Source organism: Giraffa tippelskirchi, chromosome 9 (assembly GCF_054371585.1).
Source record: "Giraffa tippelskirchi isolate mGirTip1 chromosome 9, T2T-mGirTip1v1.2.pri, whole genome shotgun sequence".
NCBI classification, from domain to species: domain Eukaryota; kingdom Metazoa; phylum Chordata; class Mammalia; order Artiodactyla; family Giraffidae; genus Giraffa; species Giraffa tippelskirchi.
Genome location: NC_137283.1, coordinates 41,893,283 through 41,918,096, shown reverse-complemented (window position 1 = coordinate 41,918,096; position 24,814 = coordinate 41,893,283). Strand labels below are relative to the sequence as shown.

The 24,814-nt window shown below is 36.5% G+C and overlaps 1 protein-coding gene across 1 annotated transcript in view; it reads right to left on the bottom strand.

Annotated features, from left to right (window-relative positions):
* Positions 1 to 15,078: 15,078 nt before the first annotated feature.
* Positions 15,079 to 24,814, bottom strand: part of DENND6A (DENN domain containing 6A) — a 45,440-nt gene continuing 35,704 nt past the window's right edge. The window contains exons 13-20 of the mRNA XM_081524813.1: positions 22,488 to 22,553; positions 22,336 to 22,400; positions 21,674 to 21,763; positions 19,766 to 19,819; positions 19,550 to 19,659; positions 19,242 to 19,344; positions 17,796 to 17,870; positions 15,079 to 17,309 (exon numbers count right to left, since the gene is read on the bottom strand). Of these exons, the coding sequence (XP_081380939.1) occupies positions 17,178 to 17,309; positions 17,796 to 17,870; positions 19,242 to 19,344; positions 19,550 to 19,659; positions 19,766 to 19,819; positions 21,674 to 21,763; positions 22,336 to 22,400; positions 22,488 to 22,553 (695 nt within the window). The 3' untranslated portion in view covers positions 15,079 to 17,177. The remainder of the gene's footprint in view (positions 17,310 to 17,795; positions 17,871 to 19,241; positions 19,345 to 19,549; positions 19,660 to 19,765; positions 19,820 to 21,673; positions 21,764 to 22,335; positions 22,401 to 22,487; positions 22,554 to 24,814) is intronic.

Below are 24,814 nucleotides of genomic sequence, written 5' to 3'. Positions count from 1 at the left end.
GAGGCCAGTGATAGGGCCATAAAACCTGGATTACTGTTCTGGATTGTATCCTGTCAACATGGGTAACGTTATGAAGTACATTTTCAAAAATCTAGTGCTTTTATGGCTGTGTTAGAATTCATGGAATCCTATGGAAGAGAGGGGGTAAAATAACAGGTTTTGTTTTCTTGAAGAGCAAAGGAAATTAAAAGAAAAATAATCTATTCTCCTTGTGAAAGGACACAACTACCAAGATTTTCACTGGAATGTCACGTTTGAGAGAAATATACATAGTCTTATATAATCAGAGAGCCTCAAGAAACTGCTTGGGCAAGCTGTTATTTTACTAACAAGGTTCTGGCAAAACAATCTTAAAAAAAAAAAAACTCATATGGTCAATCACTGTTTCTTGCTGCACATGTATAAATAATCAGGCTGAGGTTAATACAAATTTAGCTTTACTGTAATTACCTATACTAAAAAATGGGGGTAATTACAGAGAGAAAAATTATGTTTGTTCCTTTATAGATAGTAGACTCTAATTTTGCTAAGTCTTTGAGATGTTGTTATACAGCTAGAGACTGGACTCCCCTGGCCTATAGTATTGCCTATGGTCTTGCTGACTGTTCGTAATACCACCCTCGGGAAACATAAACTCACTCCACATGAGATAATCATGGTCAGACCAATGTCTATCGGTATACCACCTTCTGCTGATCCTTTGTAGCCTCCTGCTAGTACGACTAGCTATTGTGTTACTCTGGAGCCTATTACCAACAGGTTAAAGAAGCTTTCCCTGATTTCCGATTTAGGGAAACCTTACTGGTCACGGTCTGGAGTCCAGTGACTGGAAAAATTATGGAGACATCATCAGAAGAAAACCGCCCTCGAGTCCCACTGAAAGCAAACTTACCAAGTGCTTCTGGCCACTCACTCTGCTGCAAAACTAGAAGGCAGTGAACCTTGTATATCTATATCATGTAGCTAAAGGAGGCTCCACCTGACTTCTGGTCCTGTACAAACCCTGGAGACCTCTACATCAAGTTGACAAGGATCACATCGTGGTGACAAGTGGACATCGATGACAAGTGGACATCGGTGTCGACTGCTTCCATCCAAGATGCCAGACAGAGCAAGACGTCCCATTTCAGCTGAACTCAATACCTTTTCTTCTCTTTCCTTTATCCTGGCACTGACCTGGAAAGATAATTCCATCAGCCACAACTTCTGGGCCATTGCTAAGGAAGGTAATCTTTAGAATTTAGAAAAACTTTTTATTTCAGGCTAGGGGAAAAAAAATTAATTGACTCCTGGCTTTAAACAGGCAAATGAAACAATTCTTGCAGATGATTCTATTTACAATGCCACCTTAGTGACAGGATTTATCTTTTGGGTAATTATTATCTCCTTGGGCTATGAAGGCCTAGGTAGCTGGTGCACAGCTGGGCAGTGACACTTAGTAATCTAACTATGACTCTAACTGTTCTTGAAAGGGCCTACCAGGAGGCACTTATGATTCAGGATTTGCTTCCTTTGTCAGGTCCCTACTTCCCTGGTTAGGAATAAATACAAATGAGGCTATCAGGAACCTCTCCTTAACTTTTGAAAGTACTGCAAGAAATCCACTAAGCAGTAGCTTCCCAGTAAAGATCCTTGGACTCTGGTTGAGGTTTTTCTCGATAATAGAGCAGCCCTCAATTATCCTCTTGCCAAGTTAGGATGTGTTTGCGCTGTGGCCAACATCACCTCTTGTACGTGAATTAACACTTCCAAGGGAGTTGCAATTAAGTGACATATCATTAAACAACTCACCTAGCTTAAGATGACTCTGAATGGGGTCTTTCTTTGATTGGTTTGGGTCTTAGAGACCATAGCTGCAAAGTGCACTCCAAACACTGGAAATGATCCTACTTACCATAATGATAATAGTCCCCACTGGTGCTTTGTATCCTCTCAAAAGTCTTAATGTATATTTGCAGCTACTAACTTCCATGTGAAATATCTCCCTAAGTCGATAACAAGAGAAAAGGAGCAAAGACAGTAACCAATTTAAGGATTATGAACCATGACCTGTGAAATGTCACAGGGCTTAAGCAAAAATGTCATGACCCATGGATGCAGAGCAGTGGTTGAGAGGGGCACTAACACCTTAATGTTTTTTTTTTAAATCACATCTCAGTTATGCTGAGGGTATGATCAAAAGGGGGTAGTTATTAAAGAAGAAGCAAACGCAAAATGGACTCATCTGCTTCACCTTACCCACTACAGCAAACCAGGAGTTAATTGTTGTTCCAACTTCTCCCAGGAATGACATTTTGTTTAACAATGGTTAAAGACATGAAGGGAGCTCCCAGGTAGCTGAGTGACTAAAGAATCTGCCTGCAATGCAAGAGACAAGAGAGATGCGGGTTTGATCCCTGGTTGGGGAAGATCCCCTGGAGGAGGGCATGGCAACCCACTCTAGTATTCTTGCCTGCAGAATCCCATGGACAGAGGAGCCTGGTGAGCTACAGTCCATAGGGTTGCAAAGAGTCGGACACAACTTAAGTGACTGAGCACAGCACAGCACAAAGACATGAAAGCTGAATGTCTAAGACTGCATGTACCATAATATCATCAAGATCATTTTTTATTTCACAAAACCTTCAGCTCCGTCTATCCTGATTGTATAAATATTCCAAATGTCTTGCAATTACACACTACAAAACAGAAATTAATTTACTAGAAAAGATTTTTCTTCCAAATATTAGATTTACTGACTTGTGTAATTCTATCTTCATGGTAAATGATGGTTGATAGTGAATTAATTATCTAACATTAAATTCAAATATATGTATGGTACTTAAACGTTAACATGCATCAGGATTCACCGGAAGGACAGTTAAAACCAGACTGTTGGAACTCTCGCTTGTAATCAAGATCAAGTAACAAAGACCAGATTTACTCTCTTACCTAAAAAAAAAAAAAAAATTTATGAAACCAGGGTTTTCAAGATACTGGACACCGAACAATAAAAGGAAAATAATTCCTGAAAGACAGAAAACAAAGTCTGAATCTGAGACTGCCCCAGTTTACTGCCTTGTTGAGTGTTTCCAGGCCACACGCAGCATAGAAAGGGGAAGAGAGGAGTAGGCTGGTAAACTCCTGAAGCTGAAAGTCTAGGGAAACCAAACTTTAAGGCAGAGAGGAAAGAGCACAGAGAAAAACCTTGTACACAAAGAGATCTGCAGAGGGCTCCCCAAAGAACTCATATGGATATGAGCCAAATACCCAAAGCCAAAGAGTGACTCATCAAATGGTTAAAGAAAACACTGCCTGTTCCCATCAGCCAGATTTTAAAAAAACACACAATTCATGGGATGGTGAGTAGAGTACTCAAGGTCTCTCAGTGGTGAAGCATTAGTTCTATATTGAACACTACTTCAAACCAACCTAACAAGTCATAAAAGACATGAAAGGACCAATTGTTTCCAAATAGCTTAACCGCATGTGTGCTCAGTTGAGCCTGGCTCTTTGTGATACCACGGACCATAGCCCACCAGGCTCCTCTGTCCCTGGGGTTTTGCAGGCAAGAATACTGGGGTGGATTGGTATTTCCTACACCAGAGGATCTTCCTGACCCAGGGATCAAATCTGCCTCTCCTGCATGTCCTGCATTGACAGACAGATTTTTCACTACTGAGCCACCTGGGAAGCTTAACTGCATCCTAGAGCAAAGCTCAAAAAATTTGTAAGAACACAAAAATATACACATCCAACAAAGTAAAATTCTGGCATCTAACCTAAGATTATTCAGCATACAAAGAAGCAGAGACACATGACCCATAATAATGAGGCAGTTCATCAGAATGAACTCAACTAACAGAGATGTTATCTTAAGTACATACAGACATAGAGGACAAAAGAAAGACCTAAATCAAGCTTCCAGAAATCAAAATTACAACACCCGAGATGAACAATATACTAGATAGAGTTAACAGCAGGTTAGACAATATAAAAGAGAAAACAAAGGCATAGAAATATGAAAGTATCCAAAATGAAAGAGAAAGAAGAGGAAAACAAAAACATAAGCATCAGTGAACTATGATAACCTCAAACAGACAAATACATGAATAACTGAAGTTCCTGAAAGATGGGAAGGGATAGAAAAAATACTTGAAGAAATAGTGGCCAAAAGTTTTCCACATTTGATTACAACTATAAAATCACATGAGCCATGCTATGTAGGGCCACCCAAGATGGACGGATCATGGTGGAGAGTTCTGACAATATGTGGTCCACTGGAGAAGAAGTGGCAAACCACTTCAGTATTCTTGCCTCAAGAATCCCATGAACAATATGAAAAAGCAAAAAGATATGACACCAGAAGATGAGCTCCCTGGGTCGGTAGGTGTGCAGTATGCTACCAGGGAAGAGTGGAGAAATAGCTCCGGAAAGAATGAAGAGGCTGGTCCAAAGCAGAAATGACTCTTGGTTGTGGATGTGTCTACTGGTGAAAGTAAAGTCCGATGCTGTAAAGAACAATATTGCATAGGAACTGGGAATGTTAGGCCCATGAATCAAGGCAAATTGGATGTGGTCAAGCAGGAGATGGCAAGAGTGAACATCAACATCTTAGTTCATAGCATCAATGAACTAAAATGGACAGAAATGGGCAAATTTAATTCAGATGACCATTATATCTAGTACTGTGGGCAAGAGTCCCTTAGAAGAAATGGAGTAGCCCTCAGAGTCAATGAAAGAGTCCGAAATGCAGTACTTGGGTGCAATCTCAAAACAACAGAATGATCTCGGTTTGCTTCCAAGGCAAACCATTCAACAAACAGATGGGGAAAAAGTAGAAACAGAAACAGTAACAGATTTTATTTTCTTGCGCTCCAAAATCACTGTGGATGGTGACTGCAGCCAAGAAATTAAGACACTTGGTCCTTGGAGGAAAAGCTATGACAAACCTAGACAGCATATTAAAAAGCAGAGACATCACTTCACTGACAAAGGTCTGTCTAGTCAAAGCTATGTTTTCTCCAGTAGTCATGTGCAGATATGATAGTTGGACAATAGAGAAGACTAAGCACCAAAGAATTGATGTTTTTGAATTGTGGTGCTGGAAAGATTTGAGAGTCCCTTGGACAGCAAGGAGATCCAACCAGTCAATGTTAAAGGAAATCAACCCTGAATATTCATTGGCAGGACTGATGCTGAAGCTGAAGCTCCAATACTTTGGATACCTGATGTGAAGAGCCAACTTTCTGGAAAAGACTCTGATGCTGAGAAAGATTGAGGGCAAGAAAGGCGACAGAGGATGAGATAGTTGGATGGCATCGCTGACTCAATGAATATGAATTTGAGCAAACTCCAGAAGACAGTGAAGGAAAGGGAAGCCTGGTATGCTGCAGTTCATGGGATCAGAAATAGTCAGACACAGCTTAGTGACTGAACAACAAATAAAACCACATATTCAGGAAGTTCCATTGACCCTGCACAAGAAATCTGAATAAAACTACATCAAAGCAAAAGCAGCCAGGGAAAAAGACTTATTAACTACATAGAAACAAAAATAAAGATGATATATTTCTTGGAACGTCCTTGGCAGTCCACTGGTTAAGACTCTGAGCTTCCAGGACTTCCCTAGTGGTACAGTGGATAAGAAGCTGCCTGCCAATGCAGGGACATGGGTTCAATACCTGGTCTGGGAAGATTATATATGCTACAGAATAATTATGCTACTGAGCCTGTGAGCTGCAACTACTGAAGCCTGAGTGCCTAGAGCCTGTGCTCCACAAGAAAAGCCACCACAATGAGAAGCCCATGCACCGCAATAAAGACTAGCCCACACTTATCACAACTAGAGAAAGCCCACACAAAGCAACAAAGACCCAGTGCAGCCAAATAAATAAACAAATGAAAAAGACTCTGAGCTTCCAAAGCAGAGGGTGGGGATTTTATTTCTGGTCAGGGAACTAAGATCCCACATTCTACAAGGTGCAGCCAAAAATTTTTTAATTAATTAAAAAAAACTTAAAAGGTGACATATTTCTCACTGGAGAAGGACAGGAAGGAAGAAGGACAAGGAGGAAGACAGTAGAGAAACATTTTAAAATAATGGAAGGAAAAAAAGGTCAGCCTAGAAATCTATATCCAGCAAAAAAAAAAAAAAATCATTACAAAAGAAGGTAAAATAAATATATTTTCAGATATAAATCTGCACTATAAGGAATGTTAAAGAAAGTTCTTCAGACAAAAGGAAAATGATATCATAAATATCTATACAAAAAGACCTACACAAATATATACCATAAAGATCTACACAAGGAATAAAGAGCACCAGAAAAGGTTAAGTGTAACAGCATATATGTAAGAATGTTTTCTCTTACTATTAACACTTAAAAAAAAACTATTTAAGCAAAATAACAATAATGTATTGTGGTATTTGTAACATGTACAAAAATAAAATTCATGTACAGTAGTATCACAAAGGCTGGAAAGAGCCAAAGAGAAGTACACTATTACAACGTTCTTATCCTATATGTGGCGTAGCATAATATCACTTGAGGGGAGGCTCGTAAGTTACAAATGCATACTGTAAATCTTTTGTTTTTTTTGGCTTTGCAGGGTCTTTGTTGCTGCGCTCAGGCTTTCTCTAGTTGCTGCAAGTAAAGACTCCTCTTCGTGGGAGCTTCTCATTGTGGTGGCTTCTCTTGTTGCAGAGCATGGGCTGTAGACTCACAGGCTTCAGTAGTTGCAGCTTGCAGGCTCAGGAGTTGTGACTCATGGGCTCTAGAGCACAGGCTCATTAATTATGGAACATGGGGTTAGTTACTTCAAGACAGGTGGGATCTTCCCTGACCACGGATTAAACCCATTACCCCTGCACTGGCAGGCACATTTTTGACCACTGGACCACTAGGGAAGCCCCCATATTATAAATCTTAAAGCAACTACCCTGAAATAAAACTAAAAAGAGTTATATCTAATAATCCCACAAAAAATATAAAATGAGATAATAAATATTCCATTAATTCAAAAGAAGGAAAAAAGGAGAACAAGAGCAGATAAGACAAATAGAAAACAAACAGCAAGATAATAAATTCAAGTGTAACCATAGCAATAATTAGTAATTGTAAATGCTATAATTATACCAACTAAAAAAATAAAATTTGTGAAATTGGATGAAAGAGCAAGAACTAGGGAATTCCCTGGCAGTCCAGTGTTTAGGACCTGGTGCTTTCACTGCAGTTGCCCCGGGTTCAATCCCTGGTCAGGTAACTAAGATTCCACAAGGTGTGCAGCATGGCCAGGGAAAAAAAAAGCAAGAACTATATTTACCTACGAAAGTATTTTAAATATAAAAACACAGGTAGGTTAAAAGTATGGAAAAGATATATCATGCTAACATTAGTCATAAGAAACCTGGAATTCTATTAGTATCAGACGAGACATGTGAGCAGAGTATACACAAATCTAACTATTATGATCAAGATATTTCTATCCCCTTCTCTTAATAATTGACAGAACAAGAAGGCAGAAAATCAACAACATGAACTACACTATCAACAAACTTGACCTAACTGAAATTTACATAACACTCCACCCAACAACAGCAATATACACATTGTTCTCAAGTGTACCCGGAACATTTACAAAGATAAACTGTATTCTGGGCCATAAAACAAACCTTAAATTTTTGAAGAATTCAGATCATACCAAGTATATTCTCAGACCACATTAAATGACATTTGAAACCACGAAGAAAGAGATTTTCAAAAGATCTATAAATATTTAAATAAAGGAAATAATACAAGTGGGACTTCCCTGAGGGTCCAGTTGCTAAGACTCCATGCTCTGAATGCAGGGGGCCCAGATTCCATCATCCCTGGTAATAGAACTAAATCCCACATGATGCATCTAAGAATTTACACGTCACAACTAAAAAAGATTCTGTGTGCCAGAGCTAAGACCTGGCATAGGCAAATAAATAGTTTTTTAAAAAAGGAAATATAATAATGCTTCTAAATAACCCATGGATTAAAGAAGTCCTAAAGGAAATTATAAGGTATTTTGAACTGAATGAACATAAATACAGAACATAACCAGAATTTATGGGATGCCACTAAAGCAGTACTTAGGGGAAAATGTATAGCACTAAAAACCTACGTTAGAGAAAAGGTCTCAGATCAATGACCTCAGCTTCTACTTTGAGAAACTGAAAAAAAGAAGAGCAAATTAAAACCAAAGTAAGCATAAGAGAGGAAAGACAAAAGCAGGAACCAATGAAATGGAAAACAGAAAAACAGAGAAAATCAACATAACCAAAATCGACTTTTATAGAAGATGAATAAAATTAATAAGCCTCCAATATCAGGAGTGAGAAAGTTTATATCATTACAGTTTCTACAGATATTGAAAGACTAACAAGGAAATACTATGAATAATTTTACCATAAATACCACCACTTAGATGAAAAGGATGCAGTTCTTGAAAGACACAGAATACCAGCACACACTCAAGAATAGATAACGTTAATAGCTTTGTATCTATTTTTTAAAAATTGAAACTGTAAACACCTTCTCACAAACCATCGTTTAATGAAGAAATGATACCATCTTGACACAAACTCTTTCAACTCATTCTAAGGCATGATACCAAACCCAGACAGACATTACAAGAAGACTATAATCCAATACCCGTCATGAACACAGATGCAAAAACTCTAATCAAAAATTTAGCAAATCAAATCCAAAGCTGTATTAAAAGGATACCATATCAAGGCCAATTGGGGCTGAATCCCAGAAATGCGGTTGGTTTAACATCCAAAAGTCATTCTGTGTTAACATATAAATCATATACACAAACTGAAGACAAAACCAAACAAAATGATATGATCACCTTGATAGTTCAGAAAAAGCATTTAACAAAATCCAAAGTCCATTCCTGATAAAAATTCAGCAAACTAGGAACAGAAGACTTCATCAACTTCATAAAGGACATCTACAAAAAACCTACAGTTAATATCACACCTAATGATAAAAGTATGAATGCTTTCCTTTGAGATTAGGAATAAGAAAGATGTCTAGTCTCATAAATATTACTCAACATTCTACTGGAGGTTCCAGTCAGTGCTGTCAGGCAAGAATACCAAACAGAAGCCATCCAGATTGGAAAGGTGAAGTAAAACATTCTTTATTCACAGACAGCATGATCTCCTATGTAAAGAATATGATGGAGGGCTTCCGTGGTGGTTCAATGGTAAAGAATCCACCTGCTAATGCTGGAGATAAGGGTTTTGATCCCCGATCCAGGAAGATCCCACATGCCTCAGAGCAACTAAGCCATGTGCCACAACTATTGAGCCTGTGCTCTAAAGCCTGGCAGCTGCAACTACTGAGCCCACATGCTGCAACTACTGAGGCCCACATGCCCCAGAGCCCATGCCCTGCAACAAGAGAAACCACTGCAGCAAGCCTACATACCGCACCTAGAGAGTAGCTCCCACTCGCAGCAACCAGAGAAAAGCCTGTGCAGCAAGGAAGACCTAGCACAACCAAAAATAAATAAAAAGTTGAAAAAAGAATATGATGGAATATGCCAAAATAAAGCTACTAGAATTAATGAGTTTAGTAAGGTTGTGAGATACAACATCAATATACAAGTATATGTTAGAATTTTGAGCTGGGCTTTTTAGCGAAAGGTTAAAAAGTGAATTTTATAAAATGACATCATTTACAACAATATCAAAAATACAACAGCCTTATGGTGAAGTCTGACAGGAGATGTGAAAGATTTGTACCTTGAAAACAACAAAACATTGCTAAGAAATTAGGGAAGACACAAATAAATGGTGACATGTATTTTGTCCATAGACCAGAGGACATTAAGCATTTACCCAGAGATTTAATGCAATACCCATCAAAATTCCAGCAGGAATTTGTGTAGAAATCCATAAATTTCTGCTTCTTCAAAAGACACTGTTGTGAAAATGAAAAAAAAGTCGTAAGCGGTAGAAAAATTTCGTCGGCCACACATATGGAAAGTAACTTCTATCAAGAATTTTGAGAGAACTCTCAAAATTCAACCACTAGAAATTAAACAACTCAGTCTTCAAAAAGAGCAAAGATTTTTAACAGATACTTTATCAAAGAACAGATACAGATGACTAATGGATGGAAAGCAAATGGAAAGAGGTTCAACAGCACAGGTCTTGAGGGAAATGCAACTTAGAATCCCAATGAAACAAACATGTGAGTCATTAGAACCACGAGATCTGAAGATGCTGGGCACACCAGGTGCTGAGTAGGATGTGCAAAAACTGGAACTCTCCTATACAGCTGGTGGAAACAAATTAGTGCAACCACTTTAGAAAACAGCTTGGCAATTTCTTGAAAAGTTAAACATTCACCCACGACTGATTCAGCTTCCAAGGTATTTACCCAAGAGAAAAGGATATATATGTCCATACAAAGATTTGTCTATGAGTGTTCACAGGAGTTTAACTTGTAACAGACAAAAACTAGAAAGGACCCAAATGTCCATCAATAGCTGAGTGGGTAAGAATTTTGTACTACAGCCATAAAATGGAATATTACTTAACAATAAAAACAAAACGATCACCTATTGAAACATACAATATGAATGACTCTCAATTATGATGAGAGAGGGAAGTGAGATCACTCTCCGTACTGAGAGCCACTTTTCCTGCCACAGTCCCTCACTCCTCCCCCTTGTCAGGAGTGCCTGTGAGTGGATCACTGCAGTAGTGATGAAACAGCTGACAGATCAGTCTCAGCAGCTTGGCAGCCTCAGGGCCCTTGACCTTACTTATCCCTAGGCATAACTTCCAAATCAGTGCCATTTCAGGGACACTGACACAGCAGGCAAATTTACTGGGGCTGGGGCTGCCACAGTTGGGGTGGCTGGGATTAGGACTCTGTTTGGGAGCCTCATCATTGGTTATGCCAGGAACTCTTCCCTGACGCAACACCTCTTCTTTTGCGCCATTCTGGGAGGCCATGGGACTTCTTTTTCCTGATGACAGTCTTTCCCATCTTCTTTGCCATGCCTAAGGAGTCCTCTCTTTCTCCCATGTCCAATCTGACCTGTATAATCCTTTTCCTACACATTCCCAGTGAGCCTGGGGAAAGGGACTGGTTCAGGGTTTAACAGAGGGGAGACAAATAAATACTATCTTAACATGTTAGGAAAAAAAAAAGCCAGATCAAAAAAAGAGGTATATGCCATGTGTAAAATGCTAGAAAACACAAACTAATCTACAGTGACAGAACACAGATGTGTGATTGTTTGGGAAGTGAGGCAGGATGGAGTGCAAAGAAGCCTAAGGAAATTTGAGGTGGGGGTGAACAGATATGTTCCCATCATGACTGTGCTGATGGTTCTATGGGTGTATTCAAATGTCAAAACATCAAATTGTACACTGTGTTTAGTTTATTGGACATCAATTATACCTCAATAAAGGTGTTTAAAAAAAAATTTCTGGGTTCTATCACCAGAGCCTTTGGCTGTAAAATATTTACCCATTTCATTCAATCAAAATCAATCATTTCATAGGTAACTAATGAGAACCTACTATATAGCACAGGAAACTCGACTTAATACTATGTGGTGACCTAAATGGGAAGGAAATCCAAAAGAGGATGTTTGTCTTATGGACTCTGAGGGAGAAGGTGAGGGTGGGACGTTCTGAGAGAATAGCATTGAAACATGTATATTATCATATGTGAAACAGAACACCATTCCAGGTTCAATGCATGAGACAAATGCTCAGGGCTGGGGCAATGGGATGACCCAGAGGGATGGGATGGGGAGGGAAGTGGGAGGGGGGTTCAGGATGGGGAACACATGTAAACCCATGGCTGATTCATGTCAATGTATGGCAAAAACCACTACAATATTGTAAAGTAATTAGCCCCCAACTAAAATAAATAAATTTATTAAAAAAAAAAGAGGATGTTTGTATATGTACAGCTGATTCACTATGTTGTACAGTAGAAACTAACACAACATTGTAAAGCAACTATACTCCAATAAAAATTAATACCAAAAAAATCAATCATTTCAATAGCTTCCTCCACTCACTTAATAGAAAGTATCATAACTCCAGAATATAAAGTTACTATTTTTCAAAAGCATCTCAATATAGAAGCAATTGATACTACAAACTATTCATCCTGTGGATATGAAAAATATGAGGGACAGTAAAAAAGATGAGGGACTCATGAAGTTTAGCTTTCTAATGGCTAAGCAGAAATGGTATGATGACAAAGACAAGAACACACAATGGAGAAAAGACAGTCTTCTTTAGTAAGTGGTGCTGGGAAAACCGGACAGTTACATGTGAAAGAATGAAATTAGAACATTCTCTATCACCATACACAAAAATAAACTCATAATGGATTAAAGATCTAAATGTAAGACCAGACACTTTAAGGTGGAGGGGGGGTTTCTGGAGGGGGAAAACATGTACACCCATGGTGGATTCATGTCAATGTATAGCAAAACAAATACAATATTGTAAAGTTAAAAAATAGAAAATAAACTAATTAAAACACACACACACACACACACACACACAAAAGACTTTGTTTGGCTTTTGGAAATTCTGCATCATTAATAGAATTAAACATTTTCAATTAATTAAAAAAAAAAAAAACACATACTTTAAACTCTTAGAGGAAAATACCTGACCTAAATCATAGCAAGGTGTTTTTTTAATCCACCTCCTAGAGTAATGAAGATTAAAAAAATAAACAAATGAGATTTAATTAAATTTAAAAGCTTTTGTACAGCAAAGGAAATCATAAACAAAATGAAAAGACGACCCGCAGAATGGGAGAAAATATTTGCAAAGAAGCAACTGACAAGGGATTAATCTCCAAAATACACAAACAGCTCACGCAGCTCACTATCAAAAAAGCAAACAGCTGAGTCAAAAAATCAGCAGACGACCTAAGTAGACATTTGTCCAAAAAAGACATATAGACGGCCCCAAAAGCACATGAAAAGATGTTCAACATCAGTAATTACAGAAATGCAAATCAAAATTACAATGAGCTATCACTTCACACTGGTCAGAATGGCCATCATCAAAAAGTCTACAAACAATAAATTCTGAAAAGGGTGTGGAGAAAAGGGAGCCCTCCTACACAGCTGGTGGAATGTAAATTGGTACAACCACTATGGGGAACAGTATGGAGCTTTCTTACACTAGAAATACAGCTACCATATGATCCTGCAATACAATGCCTGGGCATATACCCAGAGAGATCTATAATTCTGAAAGATACATGGACCCCAATATTCATTACAGCACTACTGACAATAGCCGGGATATGGAAGCAACCTAAATGTCCACTGATGGATGAACGCATAAAGATGTGGTACATACCTTCTTTGAAAGATTATTAGAATATTACTCAGCCATAAAAATGAACGATATAATGCCATTTGCAGCAACATGGATGGACCTAGAAATTGTCATACTGAGTGAAGTTAGACAGAGACAGACAAATATCATATGATATCACTTACATGTGGAATCTAAAAAAAAAGGTACAAATGAACTTATTTACAAAACAGAAATAGAGTCACAGATATAAGAAACAAATTTATGGTTACTAAAGGGGAAAGGGGAGGGAAGGGATGAATTGGGAGACCGGGATTGACATATACATAATACTATATATAAAACAGATAACCACTAAGAACCTACCGTATAGCACAGGGACTGCTACTCAGTATTCTGTAATGCCCTACATAGGAAAGCAATCCATAAGAGTGGATATGTGCACATGTATAACTAATACACTTTGCTGTACAGCAGAAACTAACACAACATTGTAAATCAACCACACTCCAATAAAAATTAATTTAAAAACATAAACAAAAGAATCCAAGCCTAGTGATGACACTAGCAAAATGGAATGAGACCTAAGATAATTAGACAACATCAATCTTAATTTGAAGAAAGGCATAGCATGGTATTCAACTAATGGGTAAGAGAAAGGCTGGTGTTCAAAAGTCCAGAAATAACACTAAAGACTAGGATATAGCAGAATTCTACTGCCATCTTTTTTTTTTTCCTCAACATTTGTGCCTCATGAGATAGGCAGTATTATAACTGCAAAATAAAAGTCATAAACTTATTTCACTTAATCAGCCATCAACCTTAAGCTCATTTTACTAAAAACTAGTTAGATGCAGGATAAATTTTAGGAATCATGATTCTGTATCTTGTATCAAACTCTTTATCTATTAAAAAAAAAAAGAATAATTGGAAAAAAATTCTTGGAGTTCTATTAACAAATGCTAATTTCTATTGATATTATAATAAATACCATAATTCAACCAAGTTGTAGGTGGCGTATAAGTACTATATGTTTAATATGTGAAGAGAGAAATTATTTGTGATAGTTTAATTATTATTATGAGTTAACATGTTTTTTTCTTCTTCAACTATCTGTTTTTAAATGACTAATATTAGAAAGTTAGTTAAATTTTTTTCCCCTAAAGTTATGCTTGAAGAAAGTAAAATTCAGGTGTATAAAAACAAGTGAATTAAGTTATGAGCAAATGAGGAAAAAAAGACACATTTTAATGGCATTTCTTTTAAAGGTACCAACATATTGTATAGTCTACTTTGAAGGATGTTACCTAGTAACTTCAAAAAGAAGTAACACCTAATATATTTTATTAAAAAATAAAATCCAAAGAATAGTATTATATACTAGCTACTTGCAAAAAAGAAGAGAAAGAAATGAAATTTGAGATTTAAGGTTAAAAAAGAAAAGGTAGCAAGTGGAGAATCTAACAATACCTAGATTATTAAGCTAAAATTTTTTTCATCAGAACACTTCACAAAAATCAATACACTGGTAGGAAAGATACGAAATCACTTAATTCTGTGATCTGTTAATGAAATGGAGTATTCATTTGTTCATAATAAAGTAAGCAGAAAAAGGTTTTCATTTGAATTCAGAAAAATAAGTTAGAAACTAAAAGGAATCCTGTAATGCAAAAGTTCCATTTACCCTACTTTTTTTCACACATTCCAATCTTACTCAGAAATAATACAAAATATCCAACGGCTTTAAAATCCAAGGCCTTTAATTAGGTTTTCAGTAATGACCATAAATGCCTTCTCAAAAGCTCTTTCACTGAAAGCAGAAGGCACTAGGCATTACACAACACCCTGAAAGCAAGTGATTCCTTCTGATGCTGGTGAGGTGAAGATACACATTAAATGGCAGGTTTTAGATCTTAACAACGTCTCCTCAGGAAAAAAAAAAAAGACAACTTTAAAAATCACACAAAAAATTAAGTTACCACTCAGTCTTTGTCAGGTTCCCAATGCAGTTTTAAGTTATTTTTACAAGTACATAATTTGAAATTAATAGATAAACCAGGTAAGTAAGATATGGTTTTCAGTATGTGTTAGGTTTTCTGTTAGGTATAGTAAATATGTAGATACAATTATTATGCTAACTGGCATCCTTTGCTACTCTTTAGCTGTGCAAAATAAACTTGAAATGATACATCCTGTAGTGGTATAATTTAAAAGATCCTTGATATGACACTAACAACTTGCAAACTCTGGTCACAAACTGCATATAAATTGTAAGATTATTAAAATATGCCTTTTTGAAAAATGATAAGATCACCATTTATACCTAAATAAGGTTTCCCAGGAAGATATTGAACACTTTAGCATATAAAAGTCGCTGCCCCTTTTCCACAAGGACAACTGTTGCTTCACAAAATAACTCATGTGATCCAAGGCAAATGACTTCTTTCAAATGCAGTATTCTTTCCAAGACTTTGAGGTATGCTTCGAGAGACTTACATCCATGAGAAAAGGGCACATTTGGATAGAAGACCACAGTTACATACACCAAGGACCCATTCTTAGGCTGGGAGTGACTAAGAGATAGCTCCTGAAGCCATTTCTTCTACAACCTACAACCAAATTTGGATACGTAAAGGGTAATTCAAGACACAGGTATTTACATATGTGCTATGTCATGGATGCCTATTTTAAATAGTGGCTTCTTCAGGACACTCCTATTCAAACACCAACGGGAAAGAACCTTATTCTACCAAACCACAATCTTCTATTTTTGGCAAGGTAGTATACTGTAAACAAAACAGAAGCAAACAAAAACAACAAAACTAGCTTAGATACAACAGTGATTCAGGCAAAAGTTCCCACATCAACAGCAGGGAAAGTAATCTGAGAAATATTAATTTGGGGGGGTGGGGAAACCCTACCAAACAAATAATGCTAAAAATCAATCTCAGAATCACTCAAATGACTATCACACAAAAGGTATAAAAATGCCTTTAAAAAAGGAACAGTTCAGTTTATAAAAATAGCTGATTATGAGGTTTATAATTAGAATGTCTTTGAAAGACATCCAAGCCAATTAACTCAGGCTCAATTAGTAAAGGGTAAGAGGAAATAAACTCTTCCATAATTAACTAGATGCCTTCTTCACTTCAGTGAAACTAAGATTAAATTTGAAAATGGTATAGAAAATAATGAAATGAAACCTACATGACAGTTTAAAAAAACACCAATGCCACTAATAACAAACACAATAGGAGGCAAAAAATATATTTTTAAGCAATGATTACTCAAAAAATGCCTTATAAAAAACTACATATTATAATAAAGTTAAGAAAAAGCTTCAAGACTAGCAGCTGGGCTTCTGTGAAACATGTAGGACCATGGAAGGCACTACAAAAGCATTAATCACTTCTAACTACAGTCTGATAGTTCAGTCTTTTCCTTCTTAAGAAGACAGCCAGTGTGAATGTTATTTTTATATCCCCCTGAGTTTTAACATGATTGGGCAAAGAAGCACCAATTTAAAAAAATACCTGCAATGCCAGCACTGCAGTTTGGAATCACTTAAACTGATGGCCCCACAGGTCTCTCATAAGAGCACTTTAGAACATGATTAAAAATATAGAAATGCCTTTCAGTGTTTCAGTATTAAAGTGGAACCACCACAGATACCTGTTTTTAAAAATAATGCACTAAAATGTCTGTTTATACAGTATAGTCTTTCAACCCTGTAGCGAGCATTCACCGCTATTTTCCACTCCGAGAGAGCTTGTGCATCTGGTTGAAATGTCAGTATGCTTCATGGTGTACAATCCTTTTAGCTGGAAAATCTTGGCAAATATCATGTCATGCTTGTTTTGAGCAATATGCCTTGCAGGTCCTCTGGCAATGCTAAGATAATTGCATCTATGTGTGTCCGTAACTTTTCCATAGTGTCAGGTTTCACAGGTAAATGCTCTCGATCAGCCTGTAACTATATAAGGAACATTTGGGAAGCATTTAAGTTATCTTTTGTGTCTGGATTAACACAGTATATTCTCTAAATAAACAGTTTTAATGGTCAAAGATTTGAAAACTTCAGAGGGAGACCAGAATTAACAGTCTATTAAAAAAAAAAGCAAAGAACCTGACACTTTAACAATACAATTGTTGAGTTCAAAAAAAAACTTCTGTGTAATACTAAAATAGACAGTACCAACACAGACCATGTGGTAGTAAATATACATCAGAATGTTTTCTGTAAAGCTCATTAGACTCCATGTAAATAACTAAAAAAATATATATATATATGGCTTCATTATGATTTGCTTGAGTGACAATTATTTTCAGTCCAATGACCATCAACTGACCAATCATAGGTCCTCTCATTTAAAAATTTACTTCTGTGACACATCACAGACTACCACCTCAAATGAGAGCAAAATAACCTCACAGATCTTTGGCCGTTTTGGCTACATACCAGCTTATTTTTTAGCTTCAATACAAGATCCACTGTTTCTACTTCTGTGTGTTTCTGGGTCCAGAGAAGTAAGTCCTAGAAGAATAAACAAATCTCAAATCAATAAATACTCAAAATAATATTGAAATCACGCTATTTTAATAGGTAAAGCTATTGGGAAGGAAGGACAGAAACAGGATTTTAACCCAGACACAGCATTACAGTGTAAGAATAATTCTGTACATGATATTTATTTTAACAGTGAGAATCAGATACTTTTTGATGTTAGCCAGAATGACTGTCTAATATTTGGAAGTAAAACACAATGTAAGAAATTCCTTCCTGAAGTGCCCCTTTTAGATCAATCAAGAAAAACAAATTTGGAACTTAAGATACAATACTAACCCCACCCGTAAGTAGTGAGTAATTTATAAGGAACATCAACTAACATCAAGATAATTGTGAACATGAATATATTACTGGATATAAAGTTTGTATCTTCAAATAATCTCTTCCTGGGCTTATCTGTGGTTATCTTCAAGGTATTCTTTCTCTGAAAGTCACTGGGAGTTTATGATTAGAAAGTTAAAACTGAGGCTAACCCATCTCAAGCTAAACACACTTTTGAGACTATCCTTTATATATTTAACAAAAATGTATTTTACTTGTCTGTAGGATCTTTCATTGCAGGGCACTTGTGGAGCATAGGCTCAGTTGCTCCACAGCATGTGGGATCTTAGTTCCATGACCAGGAATCAAACCCATGTCCCCTGCACTGCAAGGCAGATTTTTAACTACTGGACCACCAGGGAAGTCCCTATCCTTTTTATTTTTAAAAGTAGCTTAATTTAAAATAGTCTGCTGACAATTTATAGAATGTGGAAAAGTCCAAATACAGGAAAAATGTATTAATAATAACTAGGAAAGGTGAATAAGGCACGGTGGAAAAGATATCAAGTTAGACTGTTTGGATTTGAATCCTAACTTCATCCAGTGGTATGCTATTTAACAACCGGTTCTCCAGGAAAAGTCTCTTAGGTTGTAGCTTTGCCAGTTTCTGTGGTGTAAGTATTCCTCTGTAGCTGATTTCAAGCTACAATCTGAGATCCCTGAATACAGAACTAGGAAGAGATGCACACAAGTAGCTCTTGTGAGCCAGTACAAGCAGGCTTGAGCACACTGCTGGTTCCACTGCTTAGCAGTGATGTGATCTGAAGCAAATCACTTAATTTGTAATCCTCAAATGTACCATAATGCAGATCATAACATACCAACTTCAGTGAACTGTGAAGAGTAAAAGACTTTATCCACTTAGAGGATCGGCACAGTCCCTGGCACAATCACACATGATCTAGAACAGTTAGCTATTACTATTTATAAAGTAGTGGATATGGATAGAACATTCCAGTCCCTATGGAGTTATCTTCAATAGCTGTTAATCATCATACAAACACGCTGTTTTCTAACCTCTTCACAAAGAGCTTCTAGATGGAGTGCCTCCAGTTTCTGGGTCATTTCCTTCCTCCGGGTCTTGAACCAACCATCAAAATTTGGAGATTTTAGAAAATGCCTATAAAAATAAATTTAAAAAAAAAACAAAGTTTGATATGACTTAACTTTCTCTCCTCAATACCTTTTCTACCTATAGCTAGGAAAACCATAGGAAACAATGAATTTTTTTTTAAAAGAATATATTTAAGTCCAGTTTTTTGTTTCATTTTTAAATAAAGCTCTATAGATGGATGAAATAGAAAAGAAAAAAAAAAAGGACTAACCGGTAAAGTCCAATCCAGTCGCCTTTTATTCTAGAGGTCAGCTGAGGTCCTGTTTTCTCAAGTGTTTTCATAAATTCTTCTGGAAGAAACTGTCTTAATTGGGGTGGACTCTAGAAAACAGGACATACTGAATTTAAAAATTGAAAATGGATATAGTCACAGAAGTTAACTGTAGTTAGAGAACCGATATAGGAATTTAATAGAATATAGTTATACCTTCCATGGAGAAATGCTTTTCTGCAAAGGCATCAAGCTTGCCACATATCTTTCCTAAGCCCAAGAAAAAAAGGTTAGTCAAAGTTAGGTGTTCTTGCCCAGAGATGTCTTCAAAAATGTTTAAACTGACCTACTTAAAAAAGTATGCATGGGACTTCCACGGTGGTCCAGTGGCTAAGACTCCGCACTCCCAATGCAGGGGACCAGGGTTCGGTCCCTAATCAGGGAACTAGATCCCACAAGCTGCAACTAAAGATCCTGATGCAACTAAGACCCTGCCAAATAAACAAACGAGTATTTTTAAAATTTTATTTAGTCATGGCTTTGTTTCTGTGTATGGACTTTCTCCAGTGCGATGCACAGGCTTTTCATTGTGGTGGTCTCTCTTGTTGTGGAGCACAAGCTCTAGAGCACACGGGCTTCAGCAGTTGTGGTTCTCAGGCTCCAGAGCACGGGCTTAGTAGCCCTGTGGCATGTAGGGTCTTCCCAGACCAGAGATTGAACCAGTGTCTTCTGCATTGCAAGGTAGATTTTTAACCACTGGACCACCAGGGAAGACCCAAGAATAAATATTTTTTTTTAAAAAGTGGACACTTCCAAGTTTTTTATCATATGCTCTTTCAATGGGGATCAACAACACCATCACTCCTCTCAATAGATACACTAACTTTAGACTCAATTGAGAAATCAGACTTTTAATACAAATTTAATTAAATCTAAAATAATCCAAGGAACTACTTATTATTACCTTTTAATTTTTTTAAGTCTTTATTGAATTTGTTACAATATTGCTTCTATTTTATGTTTTAGCTTTTTGGCCAAGAGGCATGTGGGATATTAGCTACCCGATCAGGGACTGAACCTGTACTCCCTGCACTGGAAGGCAAAGTCTTATAGAGTGGACCCCCAGGGAAGTCCCAGAAATATCTATTTTTAATGATGCTAATTATCTTTATCAAGTAACTGTGTACCAGAAAATTTACTCAGCATTTTACATGCATGATCTCTTTTAATTTGTGCAACCATCCCTTCTGGTAGGTATTATTGGGAAACTGAGGCATTGAAAGGCTAAATAACCTGCCCAAGTTCATACAACTTGAACTTGAATTCAGGTCTACTTGATTTTAGCCCATGCTCTTAACTAAGCATTACAGTCAAGTTCACTTGCCTAAGTAAGCAGATTGAAATAGAACAATATAACCTGACATCTATAGACCAAGAGAGAACATTTCTTCCCAAAGTATAATAGCAAAGATTTCCAGGTTACCCTCCTACAATATTCTTAGATAGATTACATTAGCAACTATACAAGTTTCTCTCTGATGCAGTCTCCAGACCAGGACCACATCATGTTATTACTTTATACTCTGAGACATCTTTTAGTAATTTAACATGATGTTTCATTGAATTTCACTGAATAACCATATCACCTAGCCATTTAATTCATAAATATTTATTGAGTGAGTGATGCTATGTGACAGACTGAGGAAAAGATAATGAATAGGACACATAAGGAACTACATCATAGAACTACATGCTAACAGATTCATCAAATTATGCTCAAGAAAATAACATCAGAGAAAGAAGTTCCAGTAGAACATTTTAAGGTGCAAAATGCAATAATTATATAACATTTCATAATGGTTATCTTCTAAGATTCACAACCCTGAAAAGTATTTAGCAGAAGTGTAATTAGTCACATTTTACACATAAAGAAATTGAGAGTCAAGAAGAAGTGACAGTTAATTGCCAGAACCAAGAGTCTGCGTGTCTTGCAAAGAGCTCTATTTTAACCATTACACACATAAGCAACCAAAACAATTTAAGAAAAGGTTTTGGTGGATGGAAAAAACATTCATGTGCTCTTCAACAAATCATTAAATTAAGCAAATACATATGCTAACTTACTAATGGAATGATGAAGCTTTGTGTCAGTTCTAAAAAATAGCGTCGGAGGATAACACTTTGAGCTTCAGAAGGACGCTTCTGTTGTACACCCTTAAAAGAAAGAAAAATGAGAACCTAGACTCTAGTGTCAGAGAATAGAAAATAATGAATGATTATGGAAGCTTAGATGATATATAAATTTATGTATTTTTATTTGATATGAAAAAAAACCTAGAACTTCATCTTGAAGTATTTTAATGTGAAATCCACTATGCAATATCCTATTAAAAAATCCTTAGAACAAAATATAAGATATTCATCCCATCCTTTAAAATATTAGCTCACAATGACTATCTTTATTTCATACTTGCTGTATGAATACTATGTATTTTCTAAAACAATGCTAACTATCCCAATTGTCAGGTACTAAGCTACCTATAATACAGTCCATAACTTTTTCACTATAATTCCTAAGTTTTCAGGAAAACTGGCACTAGTTGGTAGCTAAAACCCCCATATTTCTAGCCCATAATTGCTGCTACATTAGTCTCCTGATTTTTATGAGGCATTCATTCAGAAGAGAGACCTCTTTTCACGTGATTGCACATAAAGCACATATTGCCTTACTGGATATTGCATACCTGAGTAAGAACACTTAAATTAATACATGAGCAAGTAATCACCTTCTGTAATTGTTTTATGATATCTTCGTCTCTATTTAGATATGGCTTATAAGAAGTATAAACTCCTAAGAAGTAAAGAAAAGAAAAAAAGGTAAGCAGTGGGACCCATTTACCCATACAGTATATATTTAAAAATTAGTAAAAGTCAATACCAGGTTTAGAATCCAGAGTCTTTAGGTTCTTCAGTTTTTTCACTTTAACCTGCTTAGGTATTTCACCTGAAGGAAACATCATAAAGATTCTTGTAGTTATTTGAATTTCACATATCACAAAACTGGAATGTTCTAAGACTGATAACCCACCGGCTGTTATTTAATACTTATTATAATGTCAGGGATGTTGCAGCTAAGGTATTCTTCTTAATATTGATTGATATTTAAGAGTTTATTCCTAGTACTTTAAAACTGAATAAAAGTACCGCTGGGTTATAATAGCATTACAGAAACAATCTATGTAAATTATATTAAATGGATACTTGATTTCATTAATACTGATCATTACTTAAAAATTTCCCTTTTCGTCATTCAACTTAAGCTTTAAAATCTTTTGTGCTAAGTATATGGAACATGACTAAAATACCATTTTGAATATGATGTCAAATATAATACCATTTAAGAGTAAACAGAATTGAAAACAATTCCTAAATTAATATGCAGTTGTAGTATTCCAAGTTTTTTTTTCTGGTACCGCCCCAAATTCTGCTTTTGCCGTGTACGAACACTGCCCCTCGGTGGTAACAGTGGAAGGCACACCCACAAATCTGAGCCACCAGGGGACTCGACTCTGGGTTACTGACCAGGGATGCACAAAGGAGTATGACGTGAGACAGAGTAAAGACAGAGGATAAAATGTGCGTTGTTGAATGTTTCTCCTGGGTAGAAACACAATCTGAAGATATGTGCAGCAAGGAAAGAGAAGAAAGTGAGCTTCTGAAGCTGTCTGGAGGAGATAAAGATAGGAGACTTTGGGGACAGATTGAGAAAGAACACGAAAGAGTCCAGAAACATTCAGATTTCTGGAATGTTTTTGATTCTGTAGCTCAAAGTTTTTACTTTATCAACTTATTCTATATATTCCCACATACTAATTCTTATGAGAATGTCTCTCATCTTGAATCTTATCTTGTGGTTTTGCTTTCCGGGGTTCAGAGGAGCTTTTCATCAGATTTCTGTTAAAGTGCAGATACATAATACATATTTAACTAACAAATAACTAAATTCAAATCACTTATCTGTCTCTGACTCTAAGAACTCAAAGAATATCATGTAGTTTGAGTAAATCTAAATATTTATGTGCCTACTTTTTGTTTCCTTCTGCTCCAAATCACAAAAGACTTTGCAATTCCTATATTCACTAATGCCATTTATTATATATCATTTCCCGAAACTCCCTGTGCACAAGGAGCCAAATATCAGGGAGGAGAATAATTCGGCAGTAGGTTTTACATATTCTTTACATTCAGTAAGTACTAGGTAGTGATGAACATATAGAGTAATCCATATTAGTGTGTTTTTTTTTTTTTAAGGACAAAAACAAGAATATCACCTGTGCAGCAATGTTCACTAGCCACAATTCCCCTCTGATTCAAGGAACCTCATCAGATGCAAGATGCATACTGAACTCTAACCCTAGGCACCATAATCCTTACACTGTAGTACCCAACAGACATACAGAAAACTAGTCGTAAATACACACTGTCTATTGCTAAAAAAGGTTAAATGATATTTGTCAAATATGTCTGGAAATTAAAACAAAAATGCCAGAAAATGAACTAAAGTCTTACAACTATAGATGTTTATTTTAATTAAAAAATACTTATTCAATGTCTGTTATGTACAAGCACGTAAGAGAGGGGCTTAATGTTGTTAATAATGTATTGCATCTCTGCACATTTGCCTAAGAATCTTCTACATTTAGGTTAAATGTTTTACCTTTCATGAAATCATCAAACCCAGTTTCTGTTTGGAAATTTAGTTTATAATTTAATCCAATATTCAGTAGTAGAATTACTTTCTCTTTGAGGAATACTTGTTAAGTATCATTATCCTAGCATTATGTTTCTTCATTTAATAGGATTTGGGTGAACTAAAACTAGGTACAATCCATAAGAAGTAATCCGTTTATAACAGGACGCATGATTCTTCTGCAGGATTAAAACTATACACACACACATACATATATATATATATATTTCTGATAAAGCTACAAGCTTCTGGGCCCAGTTCAGTTCAGTTCAGTCACTCAGTAGTGTCCGACTCTTTGCGACCCCATGAACTGCAGCACACCAGGCCTCCCTGTCCATCACCAACTCCTGGAGTTTACTCAAACTCATGTCCATTGAGTCGGTGATACCATCCAACCATCTCATCCTCTGTTGTCCCCTTCTCCTCCTGCCTTCAATCTTTCCCACCATCAGGGTCTTTTCAAGTAAGTCAGTTCTTCGCATCAGGTGGCCAAAGTATTGGAGTTTCAGCTTCAA